Source organism: Carettochelys insculpta, chromosome 7 (assembly GCF_033958435.1).
Source record: "Carettochelys insculpta isolate YL-2023 chromosome 7, ASM3395843v1, whole genome shotgun sequence".
Classification (NCBI taxonomy): domain Eukaryota; kingdom Metazoa; phylum Chordata; order Testudines; family Carettochelyidae; genus Carettochelys; species Carettochelys insculpta.
In genome coordinates, this window is record NC_134143.1 from 58568924 (window position 1) to 58592136 (window position 23213).

General features: G+C 43.0%; 1 protein-coding gene across 3 annotated transcripts; it reads left to right on the forward strand.

Annotated features, from left to right (window-relative positions):
* The first annotated feature begins 3252 nt into the window (after positions 1-3252).
* SFXN4 (sideroflexin 4) lies at positions 3253-23133 on the forward strand. 3 transcript variants are annotated; one of them, XM_074999062.1, is made up of 14 exons: positions 3253-3533; positions 5077-5142; positions 7669-7743; positions 10011-10037; positions 10129-10183; positions 12943-12968; positions 15092-15145; positions 15231-15296; positions 15398-15466; positions 16921-17008; positions 18224-18339; positions 19064-19149; positions 21631-21748; positions 22252-22346. In XM_074999062.1, the coding sequence occupies exons 1-14, from the start codon at positions 3495-3497 to the stop codon at positions 22261-22263; spliced, it is 897 nt and encodes a 298-aa protein (XP_074855163.1). In that variant the 5' UTR covers positions 3253-3494; the 3' UTR covers positions 22264-22346. The 3 variants fall into 3 exon arrangements, with proteins under 3 accessions (XP_074855163.1, XP_074855164.1, XP_074855161.1); XM_074999060.1 differs by lacking the exon at positions 22252-22346 and adding an exon at positions 22933-23133 and having other exon boundaries at positions 3260-3533; XM_074999063.1 differs by lacking the exons at positions 15398-15466; positions 22252-22346 and adding an exon at positions 22933-23133 and having other exon boundaries at positions 3258-3533.
* Positions 23134-23213: the final 80 nt, after the last annotated feature.

The window sequence follows — 23213 nt, forward strand, 5'->3', positions numbered from 1 at the left end:
AGGTATAGCTAAACAGGATTCTAGTTTCACTATAAAAACTGGGGTCCAAGAAGGAGACCAGTAGGAGGGAAAATGCAGGAAAGGAAAGAAAGGAAGACCTGGAAGAAGAAATCACTTCCAAGACAGACTCCGATCAGAGCTGCCAAGAATCTGCATGACCATGACATGCAGCAACTAGAATCCAGATGAGACTGACCTTGCCTGGCTAACTGGGGGAAGTTCGCCTGCCTTGATTAGGATTGATGGGCCTGGCACTGTATGCTTAGCATGTATATTGTGCTTGCATGGTAATTATCAATGAATAGAATATTTCTGTGTAAGGCTTTTTCACTTGTACGAGGTCCTGCAAACTTGCAGGCTGTTAGCCCTAAGTGTAGGAATTGGATAAGGGTGGGTATTCAAATTAATAGGGTTACACGTTCAGCCCTAGGAACTAGGTAAAAGTGTACGTATGGAGTGTGGAAGTGAGAGAATTTTATGCAGGTAATGGGTTAACTGGAACCAGTAAGCGTTAACTTTTGAGGGTGATGCTGCTGGTTACCTTTTAGATCCCTATGCTCCATGCAAAGGGGCAGGTCAGATTAAAAGTTTTGGTGGGCTGGATCTGGTCTGTGGGCTGTAACTTGCTTGGCCTGACTCCGAAGCTGTGAAGTGGCTAAAGAGAAATCCAGAAGAAACTGGATTGTATGTGTGCAAAACAGAGCAGAATAATAGTATCTGAAGGACTGAGTAAATGCAAACACCTTAAAATCAGAGAAAAAATAAATCTGTCAGCAGTAGAGGATAAATAATGTGGAAAAATGACTGGAGAAACCTATGGGCACATTTATAATTCTGGGCAGATCAAGTGGTCAGGGTTGATCTTCCAGATTTCAATTTTGTGTCTGGTAAAGAATGCAAAATCGATGTCTTTGGGGTTGACAGTCAACCCCTGTGCACCTTGCTATCGTGTGGAGAAAGGGAGGTCAATATGAGAAGTTCTCCCACCGACCTCCCTTAGTTAGGACAGTCAGGTAAATTGATTTTCAATGGATGCAACTGCCTTAGCTAGAATTGTGTATCTGAAATTGACTTATTTTCCTAGTCTATATGAGCCATATGAGAGAGGCCAAGTAGGAATAACTTAGTTCTTTGCTGGCCAGTCTAAGAAAATATTGACTTAAACTGTCATCATCTACTCTATCAAAATGCTAACTTCAAATCTGTGCTTAGTCTAACATGTTACTGTTTTTATATCCGTGTATTCACATTTTTATATCGACTAGCAGCGTTTTTACATACATCTTTTCTTACACTTGCTGAAAGGGTTTTTATTTCATATGAACACAACTGAAATTTCCATCGGTTTGGATTACATTAGACAAGTTGGTGGGACCCTGCTAATTGCAGGGATGAAAAGTGGGAGCCGACATAAAAAGTTTGTTCACCTCTGAGCCAGAGGATTAAAATTGCGGGCATGAAGAAGGCCGGTAGCTCTTCACATAACAAGGAAGTTCAGGGCACAAAAGGACCTTTTTAGAGTAGAACCTCAAAATTACATGTAGCTTGTGAATGAAGGTTATTTGTGACTGCCATGTTCCTATCTCTGAACAAACCATTAGGATTCTTCTTTCAAAAGTTTACAGCTGAACATTGATTTAATAAAGCTTTGAAACTTTACTAAGTGGAAGAAAAATGCTGCTTCCCCTAGTTTATTTTTTAGTTGCTTAGGCTAAGTCTAGATTACAGGGATTTGTTGGCAGAAGCTTTTGTGGGCAGATATCTTGCAACGAACCTTCTGTCGACAGATCGCAGCTAGACCGCAGGGAATCGAAAGAGGGATCCACTCTACTGACAGAGAGCAGCCAGACTGCATGGGTGCTCTATCCACAAAATGACCACTTGGAAGCACAGCAGACAAAGTTGCCTGGTGCCCTGGAGGCCTCTTCTGTCGATAGAGGGGCACCTGGAACATCCAGACAGGCGTTCTGTCAATGCTCTGTTGACATCAGCATTCTTCCTCATGACGAGTGGGGTACGGCTGTCAACAAAAGTACTGTGTTCTATCAACTCAGTGTCAACAGAACGCCCTTGAGAATCTGGTTGCTCTGTGGGTTTTGTCGACAAAATAGCCATTTTGCTGACAAATCCCTCTAGGCTAGACATAGCCTACACTTGACATAGTACTGTGTCCTGGTTTTGTTTTGGCATGAACTGCTACCTTATGTATTTCTGCTTCCAAATGAAGTGTGTGGTTGATGGATCAATTTGTAACTACAGTGTTCATGACTCTGAGGTTTTACTGTACTGTGTTAGTTTAATCCAAAATTCAAACTTTTAACTGGCTAGTTTATTTGTGTTGTCTGCCTTTTAGTTAATCAGATTGGTATCTGTGTTCTATGTATTAGTGTGAGAAGTATAAGAACCAAGTAGGAGGAACCTGAAATACAAGTCCAAAGTCATGGAGACCACTGGCAAAGAGAGTGAAGTCTTTGCTTTATGGCCAAGGCTTTTAGTTCATGCGGTAGAGCAGGGGTGGCCAACCAGTTAAGAGATGAAGAGCCACAGTAGCTGTGGATAGAGTGCAAAGACCCACATATTCTATGTTTATTTTTAGCTAGATCGAGAGAGAAAAATAATTACATATGTGGCTCGATGCCCTCCCGCATAGCCAGGTACCCCCAGCCCCCTGCTCTAACCCAACACCCCCCTCTCCATCCCAACTCCTTGGTCTCACCGGAGCTACTGGGGCACTTGTGTGAGGAGCTGTGAGCAGGTCCAAACAGGAGCCACATTTTGTTGAGCAAGCAGCTCGAGAGTGGGGGGGCACAAGGGGTGGCCCCACAGGTCATAGAATCATAGGGCTGGAAGGGACCTCAGGAGGTCATCTAGTCCAGCCACCTGCTTCAAGTAGGATCAGCCCTCCACAGATTGATTCCCTCCTGCCTATGACCCTGTTGATACGCTAGTAAACCCACTTTGGAGGGAAAACTGCCCCTTCTCTCCAGCGTGTACCCTTAAGGTGCCTCTGGCGTGTGCTGGCACCACCTGCCATTCCCTGCACCTCCACCCTGCTGCCCTGAGCCTCCCTGCCTGCCCGGCTCCAGGGCTGCCAACTCTGCCAGACCCGACACCTTTGCAGCAAATGGCATTGGGTGTGGCAAACTGCCAATCCCTTGCCCCCCCCAGCTTTTGCCTCCCCCGCAGAGTTGCTGCTCGGGCAGCGGCTCCGCTTTTGAACCTCCTCCACTGTGTAAGTGGGGGTGGGAGGCAGACAGCCGGGCAGGCGCAGGGGCTAGCGGAAGGGCTGTTACCTGCCCCCTGCAGCCGCTTCAGAGGCAGCCTTGCCCCCTGCCAGCCCTCGCTGCCCTCCCAACCCCGGCGGCTTCAGAGCCAGCCCGGCCGCCAGGAGTACGTGGCCTGCGGGCCCTCCCGGGCTGGGAAAGCGGCGGCTGCCGGGCGTGTGCAGCAGCCGGAGCCTCCCCCGGCAGGACCTGTTCCGGCGGCTCCGCGGCATGGATTTGAACGTGCAGTTCTGGAGGACGCAGAGCCAAGTAGGACGCGGGCCAGCCGGGGCCGTACCCCCCCATCGGCCCAGGGGAGCGAGGGGGCAGCGGGCGAGCGTCGCGGCTTGTAGGCGTGTCCGACTCCGCCAGAGCCGATGGCTGGGCGCGGGGTGAAGGGCCGCCGCGCGGCCTTGCGGGAAGGTGATTTACCTTGCGCTCCGGACAGGCGCTGGTGTCCGCGCATCCCCCCTCGGCCCTGGGGGCGTTTCGAGAGGCGGGCGTAAGCTGCCCCCAGAGCCTTCCCTGCTCGGTTTGTGTAACCGGCTGCTAGGTGCGCAGCCCTCCCCCACCGGTGTCTGATGTGCACAGCGGTACCCCAATACGGAGTTCACACGTGCGCAGCCTAGTTGCACCTTGGGCGGTTCTTTGGGGACCTTTGTCTCTTTCCTGGTTGGTACAGCGCCGCCTAATTCGTGGAAATAGTCTCGGAGAGGTGGCCCTGTTAGTTTGTCTCCTAACAAAACAAACCAGCTGTCCAGTAGGACTTTAAAGACTAACGACGCGATTTGTTAGGTGATGAGCTTTCGTAGGGCAGACCCAGTGCTTCAGCTGCTAGGCAGGCCAGTATTTCCCACGCAGGTGGTACTGGGCAGGGGTCTGCAACCTGTGGCTCTGGAGCCCACTTCTTTGTGGCACCGGATGCTATAATTGCAAAGTTATTAATGCAAAACAAAATCCCCTCCTGATCATGTGCAGTAAATGGTGAATGTCTAAAAGCCTCAAAATGAACAACTCATATCCAAATAGCAAATGATAGGTGATCACCAAAGGTTGGATAACTCCCTGTTTAATACGTGCAGTGCATTGTGGGATATGATACTGTATATGTTTTGATCATGTTACTAATAGTCTTATTCACATGCATTGTGGCTCTTGAATTATTATTATTATTTTTTTTTTTACTGAATTTGAAAAAAAATGGTTCTTCTTGCCTTTCTCCGCAGGGCCTTAGCAAGCAGACTTGATTTGTTGCAAGGGTGATAAGCTCAAAAGCACCTCAGTTTTCTCAGTAATAAAAGCTTTTTTTCTGATTATGACTAGAAGAGAGGTGGTTGTTAGCTCCTTACTGCCATTCTGGCTAGCAGCTTATAATAAAAAGGAGGTTCCAACTGTTAGTGGAAATCAAAAAAAAAAAAAAAAAAACCTGACTGTTGTCAGGGTGGGATAGGACAGTGGTTCGAGCATTGGCCCACTGAACCCAAGGTTGGGAGTTCAATCCTTGAGGAGACCATTTAGGGGCCTGCAGCAAATGGGTTAAATTAAAAAAAAAAAAAAAAAAAAAAAAAAAGAAAAGAAAAAATCTGTCAGGGTAGTGTTTGGTGCCCAGGGGACAGGAGTCAATGACCTCCCAAGGTCTTTTCCAGTTCTATGAGATGTGTATTGCCATATTATGTTATTTTTATAAGATAAGTAGACAGAGATTCTTAATTTCTTTTTGCCAGCTACAGGAAAGAGTTAATTTAGCTGAACTGAAAAATCAATATGTGTACACATTCCTTACCGTTTTTTGTTTTTATTATATTTTTATTAGTCTTTTTTTCAAAGACTTATTCACTGGGCAGATATATTGGACCCTACGCTCTTACTGAAATCTAAAGTAAGTATTTTACTTCTTTTTACAAAACAAGAGTTTTAACAGTTTGCACATGACTTGAACTTGTGGGCGATGTGAAATGAGCAGCATTCAGTACAGGCTGTTATGCACTAGACTAGACTAGACTCAAAGGATCCACAAGAGCAAATCTCAATAGCGTAGGTTCATCTCGTCCATGTTCTAATGTAGATAAAATGGATTTTGTAAGGTTTACCTTGGTAAGCACTTATACCTGGGATATCTATTTTAGGTAGACAGTAAATAGCCTCTAAGTTATTTTTGAAAACATACTTATATCTCTTCCTCAGTGTTACAGCTGCACTGATGTGAATGCACTAATCTACAAAAATACATTGTGTTGCACATTCCTACTGTTGCACATTCCTTTAACTGTCTAGGTTAGAATTGGCTAAGACTTTGGCAGCATAAGACGCACAGGCTTTTCAGTTTGCATTTCTCTGAAGTCGTATAATTGAATTTAGGGGCCAAAAAGGGCTCAAAAGAGAACTGTATAAGTTAATGGGGAGTAGGTCCATAGTGGCCATTAGCCAGGATGGTTAGGGATGCAACCCCATGTTGGATGATGGGGATGAATTGTGTGGCGATTGCTTATTCTGCATCGGCTACTGTTGAAAGACAGGACATTGAGCTAGATGGACCATTGGTCTGATGCAGTACACCCATCCCTCCTTTAATGAGTGCTTTTCTTATAACTACTCGCTAAAACAAGGGACACTTATATCCACCCGTATTCACTAAATGAGTGAACTTCCACCACTAATATGAGCAAGCCGTGGGGTCCGTGGCTGGGGGGTGGGGAGACCTGCACACCCTCAGCAGCCCCAAACTGCCCCCAGCCTTAGATTCCCCACCCCACCGCAGCCCTAAACAGCCCCGGCCTTAGACACTTCTCCTCCTTCCACAGCTTTTTCACTGGGGCTGCTAGGCTGGGTGGACCACCCCAGCCCTCCTGCTACCAGCAGGTAACAGTTGTTAAAACCAGTTGATCAAGTGTTAAGCCTTCAGCACCTAGGCATAAGGTAATTCCTATCTCTCATGACAGATGTCTGCTTGAGGCAGCAGTGTTAAGAGACTGTAAATGGCTTCTTTAAGAGCTACATGCAGCTTGGAACTGCCCAGGTGGCGACCCTTAACAAATCTAATGGTGTCCCATGTTTGGGTCACAACCCATAGGCTGGGAATCCCTGCTCTACATACATACACTACATCCTATTTCTGGTGCCAAACTATTCAAATACATCAGAAAAGTACCTAAACTCAACTGTCAGGTATCAGAGAGGTAGCCTTGTTAGTCTGTAGCTTTGAGAACAACAAGAAGTCTTGTGGCACTTTATAGACTAACAGATATTTTGGAGCATAAGCTTTCGTGGGCAAAGACCTGCTTCATCAGATGCAGTGATGAATTTGTGCGGGTCTTTGCCCATGAAAGCTTATGCTGCAAAATATTTGTTAGTCTATAAGGTGTCACAAGACTTCTTGTTAAACTCAACTGGTTTATGTCAAGTTACAAGCGCTTGGATCTAATCGGAGACTTTTACATGTATTTTAATGGGAATTTAGCGTTACTCTTACGAGTTTTCACCTACCAGCAGCAATTGGGGTACCAGTTGTGCTCGTATTGCAAGGGATGAGTGTACACTCATCATTGTCGTCTTATGTTAAATTAAAAGTCCAATAATTATGGAAAGCTGTAAGATCCGAAACTTCCTTTTACACTCATTAACGTTAAGATAACAAGGAGTCCTGTGGCAATTTAAAGACTAACAGACTTATTTGGGTAAAATCCATCTTGTCAGATGAATAGAAGCCCTTCCGAGACTTGTAAAGTTAACATGCTGGAGGATCAGATGCTGTAGCACAGTGGTGTCCAATAGAAATTCAAGGATTGCCACAGCCCCACTTACTCCCCCCTGCTCAAAATAAATCCCCTCCACAGCCAGGCACACCCCCACCCCTGCACAAACTGCTGGTGACTCATCAGAGCCGCCACAGGGCCACACGAGCTGTGCTGCAGCCAGAACTGTGCAAGCCACAGCTGCTGGAGCTGCACTGCCATTGGGCCGCACCAGGCCTCTGGAGCCGCTGGGCTGTGTGGGGCCCTGCCAGGGCCGCAGGGGGAGCCACCGCTGTTACTGCCATGTGCACTTGATTAATCTTAACCGAGTAGCTCCCTTGACTTCAGTGGGACTTTTCAGATGCTTAAAATTAGGCACGCACATTAGTGTTTGCTGATTTGCCACCTAAAATAGGTATTGCACTGGACCCAATAGCTCTGTAGATGGAAGGGTTGACATAGATTTTGTGTGTACGTAATCTTGGGACCCCTGAACTGGTGTGATTCAAATCAGTGTGCATGTGTGAAAGCATATGAGCATGCTGTTCTGATTTTGTACTTAAAAGCACCAGGCTGGTACAGGCTGGTACAACAGAAATTTTGGATGCAGGAGTGGGGACGGGAGGAAGGTGTTGGAAAAGAATGACTGCTCTTTATTCATTTGTTTTGTTTAGAAAGAAATAGAAGATGCTAGATTACTCTTAGAAACCAGTGCTTTGCCTCTTGAAGATCCTTTACAGAACAAACAGGTATTTAGCAGATATCCTCTATTTTACTACTGTAATACAGGCTGAACCTTTCTAGTTTGGCACACTCTTGTCTGACAACCTCCATAAACCAGCATGTTTTTAGCCAGCTGGATGACCATTTATCATGAGCATGGCCAAGTTTCTCATGGCCATAAGGTTTGTTTCCAGCCACCTCCAGCCTGGCTCTCCGTGTTCTATAATTTACCTCTAGCTAGCTTCTGAGGGCCCAGTTAGCAGTGGAAGTGTTGGTAATGCTGCTAGACAGTATTGACCTCCTGTGGTCAAGCAATTCTCTTGTTTAGCTCTGGTCAGGTCCTGAGGGTGCCAGACTAGAGAGGTTCAATCTGTATATGTTTGTATATATCCCATTTGAAATTTTTGATTTTTAGCAACCTTATTTAGCTCTTGGAGCTTGTGGGGATTTGCTTGAGTGATGAATGAAGAGGATCTTTCTTGCTGGACTTCTAAAATGACTTCTTAGGAGCAAGCAGTTTTATGTATTATAAGATTCTAGGTATGTCTCTTTGTATGTCATTCTGAAGCCTAAAATGCCTGAGCTGGTGTGAAGCAATGGAAACAGCTACAAGCATGGTTGAAAGCCTTTTTTATTTAGAACATCATCAGGAACTGCAATCTGTTACCACCTGGTTTTTAAGGTCTGAATAATTGTTGGGTTTTCACAGACATGACTATGTGAATTATGTCCAACCACAGAGCTACTAATTGCTGTTAAGTAGAGTCTCACAGTTACAAAAACTAGAGTTATAAATGGACTGGTCACCCACACACCTCATTTGGAACTGGAAGGATAGAATCAGGCAGCAGCAGAGAAATGCGCACACTCTCACAAAGCAATATGATGCAGTACTGTGTTAAATGTAAACTACCAAAAAAAAGTTTTTAAAAAATTACAAAGGTAAAGAAACTGTTTCTGTGCTTTTTTCATTTAAATTAGGATAGCTAAAGTGGTATTTTTCTTCTGCATAGTAAAGATTCAAAGCTGTATTAAATCAGTGTTGAGTTGTGAACATCTGAAAGTGCAACCATAATGCTTTGTTCAGAGTTACAAACACTTCGAGTTCTGAACAGCCTCCGTTCTTAAGGTGTCTGTAACTCCGTGATCCTACTGTAATTAATTTGCACAGGCTGTGTGCTGGACACAAATGGTTTAAGAGCTATACCTGACCACATGTCTGTTTGAGTAATTTATAGTATTGCTTATGGAAAACAAGCAACATACTTCATGAGTGAAACAGCTGTTATGACTGTATTAGAAAAGGCAGGTGCTCAGACAGTCTGAGAGAAAGAGGATAAAAAAAGGCTTCAGAAATGTGCATTGCCACTCAGATTTCTGATAAGCTGGTAGAAAAATTCCTATGGTAGATGCTGATGTTACTTTCCTGGATGATGGAAGTGAAGCCCAGAATTATGGTTCATGTGTGCATCTTATTGGATGAGTTCTCTTAAGAACTTGCAGAGAATCATAGGACTCAGTCTTCTCTGTTAAACTAATACTTCTGCTCTCCCTCCCAACTTAGACATAGAATCTATACATTCCTGTCTGGTGTGCATAATCTTTTTTACATTTATTTGAAATTGTTGATGCTTCATTGTCACATGGGCTGCAGATGAATTACAGCCATTCCAGCATAGGCTGTCTGATCAGTTCCCATAAAAGAAGCCTTGGCAGGCTTGGTCAATACATGGATGGAAAACCTCAGAGAATTCTGCTTTCTGCAGGAAGTAGTACTGAATTGATGATTGTGTAGGTGAAATTCTCGCTTTGGTTCATCACGTGTCCCAGCCTGGTGTTAGGTAGCACTGTATTTCCAGAGGTGCTCTCTTTGGGATGAGATGTAAAATTAAGTCACAACCACTTGTAACCAACAAACTTCCTTGGCCCTTTTTGGAGTGCTCATGTTTAGACTTTAAGCCAACTAAGAGTTGATTGCATGCTATCCTAAAATTCTTTTGCCAGTTCAGATGTGTTTTTCCTCACTTTCTGACCTGATGATGTTGTATGTTCTCATGCTGCTAGACAACAAAACACAACATGTCAGACAGAAAATAAATTGAATATAGTATTCAATAGAAGCACTGGGGAATTTTAGGAAGAATATAATCAAATGGATCAGTGCGTGACATGCAATGTGTATCAGTTATCGATGCAGAAAGATTACATAGAATAAACAAAGGTAGAAATAAGATTTTAGCCACTAAACCTCTTGTGATGTGACATTGCTAATCTTATTTTCCAAATCATTTAGGTAAAACAAGCCTGGCTGCTAAGTCTGGTGAGTTTATAAAAGATTTTGAAATTTTCTCATTATATTTTTCACGTAGGCTGAGAGACATGTCCTAACTTTTCGTTTCTTTTTCTTTAAGTCCTCTGTGAACTCTCATTCTGGCGAGATAATTCCTATTGTGTTTAGACCACCAGGTGAGTTGCTGTAATAGAAACTTGCTGCATATTTTGACCAGTTTCCAGTGACTGAAACATTTGGGGGACTCCTGTGGTTACAGAAAAATTAGATCATTGTTACTCGTGTTGGTTATATTTACTTATCAGATGAAAACTATTCTGGTAGTCATTTAAAGAAAATTTATTTGTGTACATCTTCCACAGAGTTCATCTGCTCAGGGCAGTGTCTGCACTGGACTCCTTAGGGCAGGGGTCAGCAACATGTGGCTCCAGAGCTGCATGCAGCTCTTTGAGGAGTCATTTGTGGCTCCAGATGCTGACTTCTCTGCAGCTCCAGATGCTGGAATTAGGGTTACCATATGTCCGGTTTTTCTCAGGCATGTCCTCTTTTTCAGCCATTAAATCTCTGTCCGGCTGGATTTTTACAAAATCTGTAAAATGTGTAGAACTTTGCTCTGCCCCTGCAAACTCGTTCTGCAGCACACACACCCCACCCGCTTTTCCCCAGTTGTGTTTGACTCTGCTCAAATTATAGCTGCTCCGGCTAGTCGGAAGGGAGCAAAGTCAGAAACGGAGTGAGCAGGAGCAGAGCTGTCCTAAGAGAAAGTAGGAAGGCTCCCACCCTCTCTTTTTGTTTAGGGAAATAAGATTTGTGGCTGGTGGTGTGTTTCAGACTGGGAGCTTAGCTCCTCCAGCCAGCAGCATGTTTGCAGCCAGCCCATCCAGGCATGCCACTCACTGGCAAGGTAAGCACGCTCCTTGTGGGGGCTGGCTCAAGTTGGGAGCACAGCCCAGCATGCAGAGTGCTCGCAGCCCAGCTGTGAATGAGGTTGGGGAGAAGCAGCTTCCAGGGAGGCTGCATTGCCACAGTTACTTGGCCTGATTGCTGTGCAGTTACTGTCAGGGTTTTGGACCTTGTGCTCAAGTTAATTAATACTGAGATTTTCCCAAGCTATGGACTGAGGGAAGCACGAGAGATGAAACAAAGTGTTCAGCTTGAATGGCAAAAACTGCTCACATTCACCATGGGTTACTGGATTCTCTTCCACCTACTTCCTGAGGTCTGTGATGACCTAAGACACAGGGTCTGCCCACCACTGATGGGCTTTCAGCTTCCCTTCATCCCCTGGGCTGTGGGTCCCAGCAACTAGGATGCTTCATGAGCAAGTTTGCTGTAGGCTGGTAGTGGAGCTCAACCAGGTAAATTCTGGTTCATTGTTCCAATATCCCTGTGAGACAGGAATTATTATTAAACTTCTTTTACAAATGGGACAACTGAGGCAGAGAGAGCAAGCCAGGCCTCACAAGCACTGCAAACTTGTGTCTGAAAGATGGGCTTCGGCTGACTCTGTTTTGCTGCCAGTTTGTTTTGAAAGCCACTCTCAATCTTGGCCATTGCCAAGGAAGTGTGGTGCATAGTTTGTGGGAGACCGACGCTTGTTTCTGAGGCATTGGGCAGGCTCGGGGAGGGGAGAGGGAAGAGGGAAGAGAGCTAATTGCAGGGACAAAAAGTGGGGCCCAACATAAAAAGTTTGCTCACCCCTGCTATACTGTGTGCTCCTAAATTGACCCCCTTTAGATTGCCATTTAGTTTCTGGTACTCATTGCCACTAGATAGGATTGATCTTGGAGCTTACTAGGACTCAGAAAAGGGTTAAATATTTCCATGTATGGCATTACAAATAATTGTTTGTGTGCTGTTCTTAAAAGTAGTGGTTACAAAAAGTATGGTTTGATGTTATTTATTAAAGACCGTCTTGTATTCACATGCATTGAGGCTCTTGAAGTATTGATTTTGTAAACGAATTTGAAAATAATGGCTCTTGCTATTTTGCTTGCAGACCCTGACCTAGGGGGAAAGATACTGTCCAGTCACTAGCTTTTGGCACCATATGACAAGTACCCAAATTTCTTCGGCTATGTCTCGACTACAGGGTTTTGATGACAGAGCATTCAGATTCCCAAGGGCTTTGTGTTAACATTAAGTCGACAGAACACAGTGGTTTTTTTGACAGCCGTATTCTGCTTGCCACAAGGACAAACGCCACGAAACACTGGTCTGGGTGTTCCAGGGGGCCTTCTGTTGACAGAAGGCGCCTGTTTTGTTGATGGAATGGCTGGGCAGCCTGGTTGCTCTCTGTCAACAGAGCGGATCACTCTTTTGATTCACCCTGCAGTCTGGATGTGATTTGTTGACAAAAGTTCTGGTGTAAGATACCTTCCAACACAAACTTCTGCTGGCAGATCCCTATAGTCTCGACATAGCCTTAATGTATGTTGTCGTGCAGTGGGTTTTTCCTTAAACCACCCAGCTAAGATCTGACCCAACCTGCTTTACTCCAGACTGTCTGGAGTCTGTCCTATCGGTAGAATTTAGTTGAGGTCATGAAATATTAAACCAGGATTGCACAGAGTTGGGGTGAAACACAAATATATCTCCACAAAGGGTATTTATTCATTACCAGGTATGTCCTCTCTTTTTGCTTATGCTAACCTTGTCACCACATCCGTCATTTGGGAAGAGTGAATTCCCTATAGAGCTCTGTTATGTCACTTTCCTTTAGCACTGATGATGTGAACTGTTGCATTTGGTGAGAGCAGTTTCTTGGTGATGTTTCCACTTCCTGATTGGGCAATCAGTGACAAAGTTCAGGATTCAAGCCCTGGACCACAATGTTTTCTTTGGCTTAGTCATATATGTTTCCTCTTCCCTCATTTCTAAACCAACGACCTACCCCCACAAGTTGATTTACTAAAAACGTTGTTTCTTTTTTTAGCTTTCCTGCCCATTGTCACCCCACTGGTGAGTAATGATGGAAGATTGCAGTGGGTCTCTGGATGTATTTATAATTTTGTATGTTTTCAGATGTGATGAGCCATTGGACAGGTCTCAGTTTCTGGGTGCCAGACAGCAAGTTGGACATCCAAAAATCGAGACATCTCAAACCTCTAGTCCCATCTAGAATGCTGTTCTCCCATGAAGGTCTATCATTCAAATGTCAGCTATTAAAATTCATGAGGCAGTTAGAGTAGGCAGCCAGACTTTCCTATATGTACCCAGAACAGCTGAATTGGGTTTAGAGAAAGACACAGAGAGCCTCACATTCTGCTACTTGGCAACAACATATTATCTCCATGTACGAACATTGCTGGGGGCCAGTGGAATAAACACCTGGATGGAAAATAATTATTGTAATATTGCCTCAGGCTACGTCAACATTGCAGCGATCTTTCTAAAGAAGCCCTTCCGGAAGATCTCTTCCAACTGAACATCTTTCGAAAGATGATTGCGTTCACACACAAGAAAGCGGATCAAAAGTGTGATCTGCTCTTTCGAAAGAGAGCATCCACACAGCCCCCATTCTTTACAAAGAATGGGCCAGGGATCGAAAAATCAGGTCCCAGAAGGACTGCTCTTTCGAAACAAAAGGGCCCGCAGAGCGTCTACACAATTTTCTTTCAAAAGAAGCTTCAGAAAGGGGGCGCTCTTCCTGAAACGGGAGTGGAAGAGTGCTTTCAAAAGTTGCTCCACATTTTGTTCAATTTACTTTCAAAAGAATGCTGTTTGTGTGTGGAAATTCCACGGGATCTTTCGAAAGAACTTACTAGTGTAGACGCAGCCTCCTATTTTATGCACTTGGTGTAGATGTCACAGTTTGGGGAGCTTTAATGAAAGAGTCCACATGTTTAAAGATATTGAGCCAATGTCCAGGTTATTGCACAAATCGGTGATATTGCCAAAATGTCTGGTCAGCATCTTGATAGTTATTACATTTAAAAGCAACAGTGCAACCGAAGGAAAGATTTCTTTTGAAGTCTTAATATTCTTGAAAAGATGGGGCTAGATTAGACCTTGGCACCAGCAAGTACCACTTCTCATTGTCAGGTGTTGTGAATTTAATGAACCGTGTGTTCCACAGCAGTGCGGACAGCTGCTGTGGGTCCTGGGGCAAGGCGTGGGGGCAGCACTGCAACCCAGAATGGGTGGGGCCAAGAGCCCTCAGTTCTCAGTCCTGATAAGACTATGGGATTCCCTCCCCCACAACTCCCTCACAGTCACATGTAGCCGGAGCAGCACTGCCCTGGCACTTCACTTTTACTTTGAAATGCCAGGCCCGGGGGCAGCTGCCTCCTGTGGCCTCCCCATATCCCCTCGGTGGAATGGGTGTCACATCTCCTTCTATGAGCTTGGACTGCACCCATTTGATAACTGCTGCATCTTGGTCAGTATCCTGGATCGAACTAGGGATATCCAGAACTGAATGCCTCACTCCTGACAGCTTGGGCCAAAGAGTCAAGTGCTGTAGCTGAGAGCAGTGACAGACTTACAACCTGTGGATCAGGGACAAGTAAATCACACTGATCTCTGAGCTTGCTCCACTTATGCCACAGGTGAATTTGGTCTATAAATCTAAAGCTGTCGCTGCTGGAAAGTAAATTCTTAAGGATCAGGCCTGGGATCAAATTAGGCTTTGCAGCTTTACCCTCCAACAAAGATTAAGTATGTTACTCAAGAGTTATGTTCTTCCATGTATCTTATATTTGTCTGACTTCATTTGCTTCTCCTCTTAACCAGAGCTGTGAAGGTGTCTATTATTCCTGGCATGAGAGTACATCACCCAAATAGTCTCATACCTGTTGCTTGAGTGATTGAGCCTTTTTCTATTAAACGGGAAAGTAAATATGCATGGCTACATGGAAGGGATATACAGCTTGCTTGTTGGACCTCTAAGAGTGAATGGAAAGATTCCATAGCAAGAAATTACTGGTGTGTTTGCACAGCAGTTTCCATAGTGAGACCCTCTCTTGCCTGAGGCTTTTGGTGCTGTTGTAAATCATGATGAATAATAAACTGGTCTTCTTCACTGGTGTGCATACATCTCTGGATTCATTGAGACTAACTTTCCCTTGATGTTTTTCTCTTAGGCTTTTGCTAATTTATTACAACACAGACAACCAAAGTCCACGTTTTTTTGTCAGGTAACAACCATTTTCACTCTACAGTTAGAAGTCTGTTACCCAAGATCCAAAAATACATTGTTGTTTACATTCTTCTTTTCTGCAGTTCCTGTTTCATTCATACACTGTTGGATTCACCATAGCAAATGGAAATCTTACAGCTAAAACTGAAGTATGTAGGTTTTTGAAGTTATTGTTTTAAGTTGCATGATATAGCTTTGACCATGAACTGATGAAAGCGAATTTACATAATGTGTCTGTACTGATTTTTAGGAAACTTCGTATACTACAAAGGAACTCTTTTTGTCCATAGGAGCCGTCACTTATTCAGCACTAGTGGGAGTATGTATTTGCATAATCTCAATATTTACTTCTGGATACTTTGTCTTGTGGGGATTGCTAATGGGATTGTCACAAGTTCTAGTACCTTCCAAGTCAGCCCAGAGCTGAAAGTCACCCTTGCTAGTTTCCTCCTGGTATCTCTATGGTTTTTGATCAGGAACGTAAGCCTTTACCTTTGCTACTTGCGCATTTTCCTCTGAGGTTATAATTTAATGTTTTGTTTTGTTTTTTTCGTCCTATCCGAATTAAATTTTTTGCTATCATTCTCTAGCTCTGTTAGTCTAGAAAGTAGAGAAGAAATCATAGAATGAACTTTGCTTCTACTAAACATAAGATAATTTAGCAGGTCGTCATGAAGTATTATAACGTAGGCTTCTAGATCTGAGGTTGTGTCTACACTAACTCCCAACTTCGAAGGGAGAAATGTAAGTAGGGTGTCGGGAGATTACTAACGAAGTACTGCAGTGCATATGCAGCACTTCATTAAGCTAATTCTCCCCTGCAGCAACTTTGAAGTGTTAAACTTCTAAGTGCCAGCTTGCAGAGTAAAGGGACTTTGAGGTACCTGTGGGTTAGCTGCAGTTACACGCTAGCTAGCACTTCGAATTCTCACACTTTGAAGTTGCCATGGGGGAGAATTAGCTTAATGAAGTGCTGCATATGCACTGCAGCACTTCATTAATAATCTCCTGACACCCTACTTACCATCCTCCCTTCGAAGTGGGGAGTTAGTGTAGACACAGCCCAAGCGTGTAGCTCACACTTAATTTTATAACTGATTAATTTAAATGCCCCACACGTGGGTGAAGTTTTGCATTTGAAGTTACTAACTTTGGGAGTGGTCATTTTGGGAGTTTTTGCCTTAGTCTATCATCAGAGTGAATGTTTTAGATGTGTGAAGATTTCAAGCTATTCCCCACTAAATTCAGGCACATAACAAGAATATCCTAAGATTCATTGTATTGCTCTGTAGCAGACATAACTACACATTAATGGGGTGATGTACATTGCTAAACAAACTCAGAGGTTTTTAGTTAATTTTATGCCTAGTTTCCATAGCAGCTGGGTGCTTCATAAATATCCAAAGAGATTGCTCAAATATTTTTATTTCCATGAGCTTTTTATAATAACTGTTAATTTCACAGTTGACGTTTTTCTAGCACGTGTTGATACTGAGAATATTGTCTAGAATACAATTATTATTAAATACCATTTTCTTTGATACAGTTTTCATTTGCCTTTTTTCTGTAAAATGTGTAATCACAGAAGACTCAGTTACTAGTAAAATGTTGTTCCCTTTAAATTGTTAAAAACAGATTTTTTTAACAGCCTAGTTTTATTTGTAGCATTTAAAATACAAAGCCACGGGTTTTTCTTCTTTCCAGTCTGTGGGCCATATTTTTTTATTGGTTGACTTTTTAACGGTGTATTTGTATTTCTTCCAAATTTCTTAGTCACTTCCACACTATCTAATGAAATACCAGAGAATAAATCCTTCTCAGCATAGCTTTTTCAGAAGACTATTACCCATTTCACTTCTTGGTAAGTTTTTAAAAAAAAGAAAAAAATATTGCACACAAATAGCTGTGGATTTGTCCTTGTCTCTGTTACAGCCCTTATACTGCTGTCAGTATGCCTTTAGAACTTTTATATCTTTACATACACCCAAACCAGGATATAGCCCTTAGTCTTCGCCTTCTGCCTTCACTGGGTTCACTGCGTGCTTTCTTTCCTACTTGAAAGTTAATTAAAATGATATCTAGCTATTTTACATGCTCCATTTAAAGGTCAGTGCTATAAGCTACCATCAAATCCTAGAACAGGGGTCAGCAATCCCTGGCACGGGTGCCAAGAGTGGCACGTGAGCTGATTTTCATCAGGATGCAAGACGGGAGCTCAGCCCCGCCACTCCTCCCCTAAGCAGCTGGGAGCTTGCTCAGAGCCAGGCCACCTGTGGATTAACAAAAGACCAGCTAATGCTACCAACCAGCACCTAAAGCTCTGCGTCATTATTTATTTAGTTATTTATTTATTAACAAAACTGTTGTAAATAGGACTATTAGTGACTTTAAAAAGTATCACTAGTACTTGGACTGTACATAGAAGTCAAAAGGTCAAATTTTGGCATTCCGCCTCAGAAAGGTTGCTGACCCCTGTCCCAAAGTATTCTCCTTACTTCCATGTACAGCCGTTTATCTTGAGGAAATAAATTCTGTGCATGGTAGGGAGGTAGAAACATTAGATTTAACCAGTTGACTAATTAAATGGGGGTGGAGAGTTGGCTGAGGAAGCGTGCTGCTGGCAGGGATGCTTCAGCCTTCCCTGAGCAGCCTCTTTCCATCAACCCCTTGTCCCCTTACCTAGACATCTGCCGCTATGCATATGGTCTACTCTGGCCAGGATGATGCACTCCTGCCCCCGGCTGCTTTGCAGGGCTGGAGCAACCCCCTGCATGTGGCAGACAGGGAGCTGCACCAGCCCCTACTGGTTAACCATAATCTTCTGTTTATGGTGAGGCTTGTCACTTAACCAGTTAAACATTAACATCCCCACTGCATGGACGTGCCACAGATTTTTCACTGATGTGTGACTTTTTTGTCAGTGAAAACATTACATATAGGAAGATGTGTGTCTTCTTCCCTTTATCTTTCAGGTTCACTCCACTTTCCACCACCATGTAAAGACAGAACAAAAACAATCCTACCCAGTTAAAAAAAAAAACAAACAAAGCCAAACAAACCCTTTTTACTTTTACAGCTGGCTTGAGTGGAATTAATGTGATCTTTGCCCGAGCAAATGAGTTTGAGAAAGGAATCGAAGTTATGGACAAAGATGGCAAGGTGGTAGGAATGTCAGAAAAAGCTGGGATGAAGGTAGGCAAACCAGAAACATTCATGCTGGGTTGTTTTTCCTCCCAGTGAAAAGCTGGACATACTATTGAGAATAGAGTGAATTAACTGTAGTGGAGCCAGAAACTTCCATGTTCTAATCCAAGCTTAGCCACTAGTGTGCTCTGTGGACTTGGACAAAATCCTTTAAACCAGGTCGGACTCTGGCTTTGGGCGGGTTTACAGGGGAGAGAGACTCCTGCAATCCCAATGCACCCGGTGCCATGGACAGCCTCAGTGGCACAGGCATTCCTTCCTTCTAACACTCATGATGCAAACCACTACAAAAGGGGAGAGAAGACTGCATGTGGGGTGGAGATGCAGGGGGAGATGGGTCACTTTGAGTCAATGGGAGCAGGTGAAGCTCAGTGCCTTTTAAACATCAGGCTACTTATGCAAGGCTGAACTAGTTTAAAATAAGTGGTGTGTCAAGTGAGCTGTATGTTGTATCAGTGGGAACCTCCCCTTTTTCAGACAACCCCTTAAAATACTTTAGTTTCCCTTCTAGGAAAAATCCTGGCAGACGTTTTGAGCCTTCACTTAACGGTTGTATGAAATCTTAGCATGGTATAACACCTAAAGCAATGGCGTGCTGGTCCATGACTAGCTAGGGTGACACAGATAAGAAGTTACCAGGACTGAAAGCAAAGCTGCATGAGTGCAATGTGGGAGTGTCAGGTAGCTCTAACTTGAATCACGTTTTTCTTAGGCAGTACGAGAGACAGCTTTATCAAGAGCAGCCTTGTTTGGGATAGCAATGGTGGTTCCAGAGTTTCTTCTATACTTCATGCAACGGTAAGAGGTACTACTCCTGGGGTGTATGGCTGTCAAGTTCTGGGATGCAGTCCACACCAAAGAGAGGTTTTATCACTGCCTGCCCTGCATACATGGGTCACAATGCTTTGCTGCTGCAGCTCCTGATCTGGGCTGCTCACAATCAAGATACACCTCACACCCCAGCTTGGTCTACATTAGGGAGTTAAGTTGATTGCAGATAAGTTGATTCTAGCTGTGCAATTGCAAAAGCTGGAATTGACTTATCTGTAGTTGACTTAACCTGGCTGTGCACACAGAGGGCGGTCAGTGGGAGAGTTTCTCCTGTTGACCACCATAACTCCTCGCGATATTGAGGAGTACAGTGGTTGACTGCCGATCCCAGACAGTTTGATTTTGTGTGTCCCCACTAGGCGCACTAAATCAAGCTCCAGGAGATTGACCCTGACTGGGTTGATCTTCCCAGTAGTGTAGCGGTCTCTTTAGTGGTTGTAGTGCTGGTCCACCAGTTCTGACTCCAGCAGCTGGTCAGCAACATGGTTACTATTTGCAGGATGACCACAGCAAAATCCCAGTCCCAGATTTTCCCCAAACCATGTGTTCTGCACTGTCCAGCTCTCTCCTTTATTGTACAGATCTGTTGCCCATGTGAAGGGTCAATATTTAGCAGTTTGCTCCTTAACTGAAGTTACCAAATGGTTGTTTAAACAAAACAATGGATTGCTTTAGATTAAAATAATTTTTTTAATAAAAGAATATAGGGTTTTAAGTGAATTCATGTATCTGGTATTGACGTCAGAAATAGCCACAAAAGAAATAAAGCTAAAATGCTAAAACTTGACCACCACACTTGGCTCAAGGTAAAATCTTTACCAATCACCCCATGTTCCAAGGATTATGGCTGACCAAACTTTCAGGGTAGGATCTCTTCTGTCCCCCATTTTCTCTATCCACCTTCACCCCTCAGAGTTCCTTTGTCACCTTAGATGAAGAGAAATCCCTTGGAATTTTCTGCCACTTTCTTTTTCAGTCCAATGCATTTGAAGTGGATTCTTCTGAGGGTTGGCACTCAAAGCAAAGTTTATTCAAACAATAAAGAAGGTGACATGGAGTCTGGTGATAAGGGAAGCTCCATGATCTTTCTTCTCAACTGTGTTTGCTGAAGTGCAAATTTGTTTTGTCTGCTGCCATCTCCTTTCTCTATCTCAAGGACCCTTTTGACTACTTATGCGTCATTTGACGTAAACACACATTTCTTCGTTCAAGATGCTTCACCTAGTCAGGGCTGTATGATTTTCATAACTTTACATATAATGTTTCTACTTGCATTTCAACATGGTATTAATGATTAGCAAGTTGTGAATTTTCAACTGATACCTCACAAGACATATTTTGTACAAAGGTTAGTGCAATAGAGTGTAAATACCAGCGTGCGTTTGGTCACAGTGGGGAGGGCATTAGAATTCTTATTGAATATTCTGACTTCATTGCTTGCTTTTTCTTCTTGGCTACGTCTACACTGCAGTCTGCTTTTGGAAGTGGAATGTAAATAAAGCTCACATTTATATATCTCGTGTCTCATTTGCATATTCTCATATGATGGTGCTTCCAGAAGAGGCTTTTCTGGAACCAAAAAAAGCCATGTAGACAGGGTTCCTTTGAGAACAAACCCCATTTTTGAAAGAACCCTTCTTCCTAATTTGTTTCCAAAAGAAGAGTTTTTTCCAAAATGGGGTTTGTTTTTGAGGGAACCCCATCTACATGGCTGCTTTTGCTTCTTGAAAAGCCTCTTCCAGAAGCACAATCCTGCAAGAATAGGCAAGTGAAGTGCAAGATATGCAACTCTGTACTTAATTTGCATTTTGATCTCGCTTATTTGCATTCTGCTTTTGAAAGTGGAATGCAGTGTAACCGCAGCTCTTGAGTTTTACTTGTATTGCTAAAGCATGGAGTTGCAATATAGACTGTGCCACGGAAGGGAATTAAGTGAATTGAGAAGGTGCACCAGAAGAATCCTTGGCTGGGGTTTCTAGGTGCTAATGTAACAATTCATAAAAACATCCCGCTTTAATAATTGTGTGCAGTGTGAAAGGATCTTGCTTCCAAAGATTGCTAAATAGAACAGCAACAGATAAAATGATTCAAGAAAACAATCTGAATTAAAAGACTCATTTTAAATTCATAATGGTATCTTCTGTTTTCCCTTTTAAATGCTGCTGCTTACATCCGAGTATTGTTCACATGTGGACAATAATGCTGGATCTGGACCCAAAATACTAGTAAAGAAGGCTGTGCATATGATAGGGAAGAAGTGAATAGCATTAACCTAAATTACACAATAAAACACCAGCAAGGAATGTAAGATTATTTCACTTTCCTACAACCCAATAGTTTTACTTTTCCCCTGTAAAAACAGCATTTGGTTCACTAGCATTCTGGTTTGACAGTTAAGCACATCAGGTCTTCTTTGAACATTAATTATCTTCCCCACTCTTTTGACAGCAAGAAGATTTTTCTCAGGCATGAATATTATTTGACTCCAATGAGATTGGTTATGGTTTTTGGACTATTGGGCATGTTTCTTCCAGTTTCATTTAGTGTATTCCCACAGTGGGGAACGGTAAGTCAATTTATCCAGACTGTGTTCCTCCTTCTTTTATAGATTGATTCCTGTGTGAAATATCCGTCATGTGTCTATTGCCCACATCTTAAGATGGTGGCAATAATCAGCAGGATTAAAGTTACTACAGTAGTCAGTGTGGATCAGTGATTTTAAGTTGTTGTACTGTTTGTTAGAGTCCGTGGGGCCCAGATTCAGTGTACAATTAATTTTATATTGAGAAGTTACCATATGTACCTCATTCAAATTTGTCTTCTCAATATGCCAGGGTAGACTGAAGCTGCGATAAAAGTTTGTCATTGATCATGAAAACTTCCCTGTTAGGATTTTGTATTTTTCCTTCCAGTCTAGGAATTGACAAGAGTCCTCTTGAGAGGCTTTACTTATTATGATGGGTTTTTTTTTTCCCTCAGACTGAAAGCCAGTATGTCAAAAAAGCAACCCGGGGATAGGTTAAGTTTTCTTCCTTATAACTCACAGACTTTTCCCTATTCCAAATAAAGGGAGACGTTTAACTTGGTACTTCACTCTGCTCCCATCATGCCTTGCTGTACACTGAACTAGTCCCAGCAGCCTTGGAAACTAGAGACTTCTGAGAGTGAGTTCCAATTAAGTACTTTGAAACTCCAGTCTAACACCCTGAAAAGAGAGAGGAGTCTGGGATTTCTCCCCCGGTCATAGTCTGTCCCTCATCATCCCTAGTCAAAGAACTCATCCAGAAGATCTTAACATGGGACAGTACAGATTCAGGAGGGTCCTTTACTAATGTTAAAGGCCCAGTGCACCCTGTTACATCTTTTACAGTGATGAAGGTGGAGGAGAATTGATGGAATTTCTGAAGTCATGTGATGAAAATACAATTGGCCTGTTCCTTTTTCCTCTATGATTTGCTCACCACATCATGGAAAATACCATTTATAGTATAAGAACCACCCAAAGTATATCACATGGCAACTGGCTGATACTCAAAAAATTGGAGATTACACTGTGGTCTAGATAATGGTTTTCTTTACATTTTGGTGAAGACAACTTTAAAGAAGAAATCAGAAGCCCAAAGACACACCTCAGTCAGTTGTTTATAATTAAGCTACATACGTTTGGCATAGATATAGTTTTGACTTGCATCTGTTATGTTACTTGTGTTACTTGGTGTCCTACATCCAATCCTATTGTTTATATTTCAGATAAAACGAAAGGACCTTGAAACAGAAATTTTGTCATCCACAGAAGAAACTGTGCTTTTTTACAACAGGGGAATTTAGGGCGTGGCTTCTACTTATTCCGTTTTTGATCAGACTGAATTTGTAGGTCCGTACAAAGCTTCAAACCTAAATCAGTGTGTCTGATTAATGTTTCAGTAAATAAATCAATCGGTGTTTGAATAATGAAGTCCTGGATTATGTGAGATGCGCTTCAGACTGGTTTTGGAACAGTGTGCTTTAAATGGACAGACTGATCTAAATGA

Bases quoted from the DNA above. Each gene is read 5' to 3' on its own strand.
- SFXN4 (XM_074999060.1), top strand. From the start codon at position 3,495: ATGGATTTGAACGTGCAGTTCTGGAGGACGCAGAGCCAA. The intron at 17,009-18,223 runs GTAAGTTTTTAA...TTACTTTTACAG, and splicing joins ATTACCCATTTCACTTCTTG to CTGGCTTGAGTGGAATTAAT. The intron at 21,749-22,932 runs GTAAGTCAATTT...TTTATATTTCAG, and splicing joins TATTCCCACAGTGGGGAACG to ATAAAACGAAAGGACCTTGA.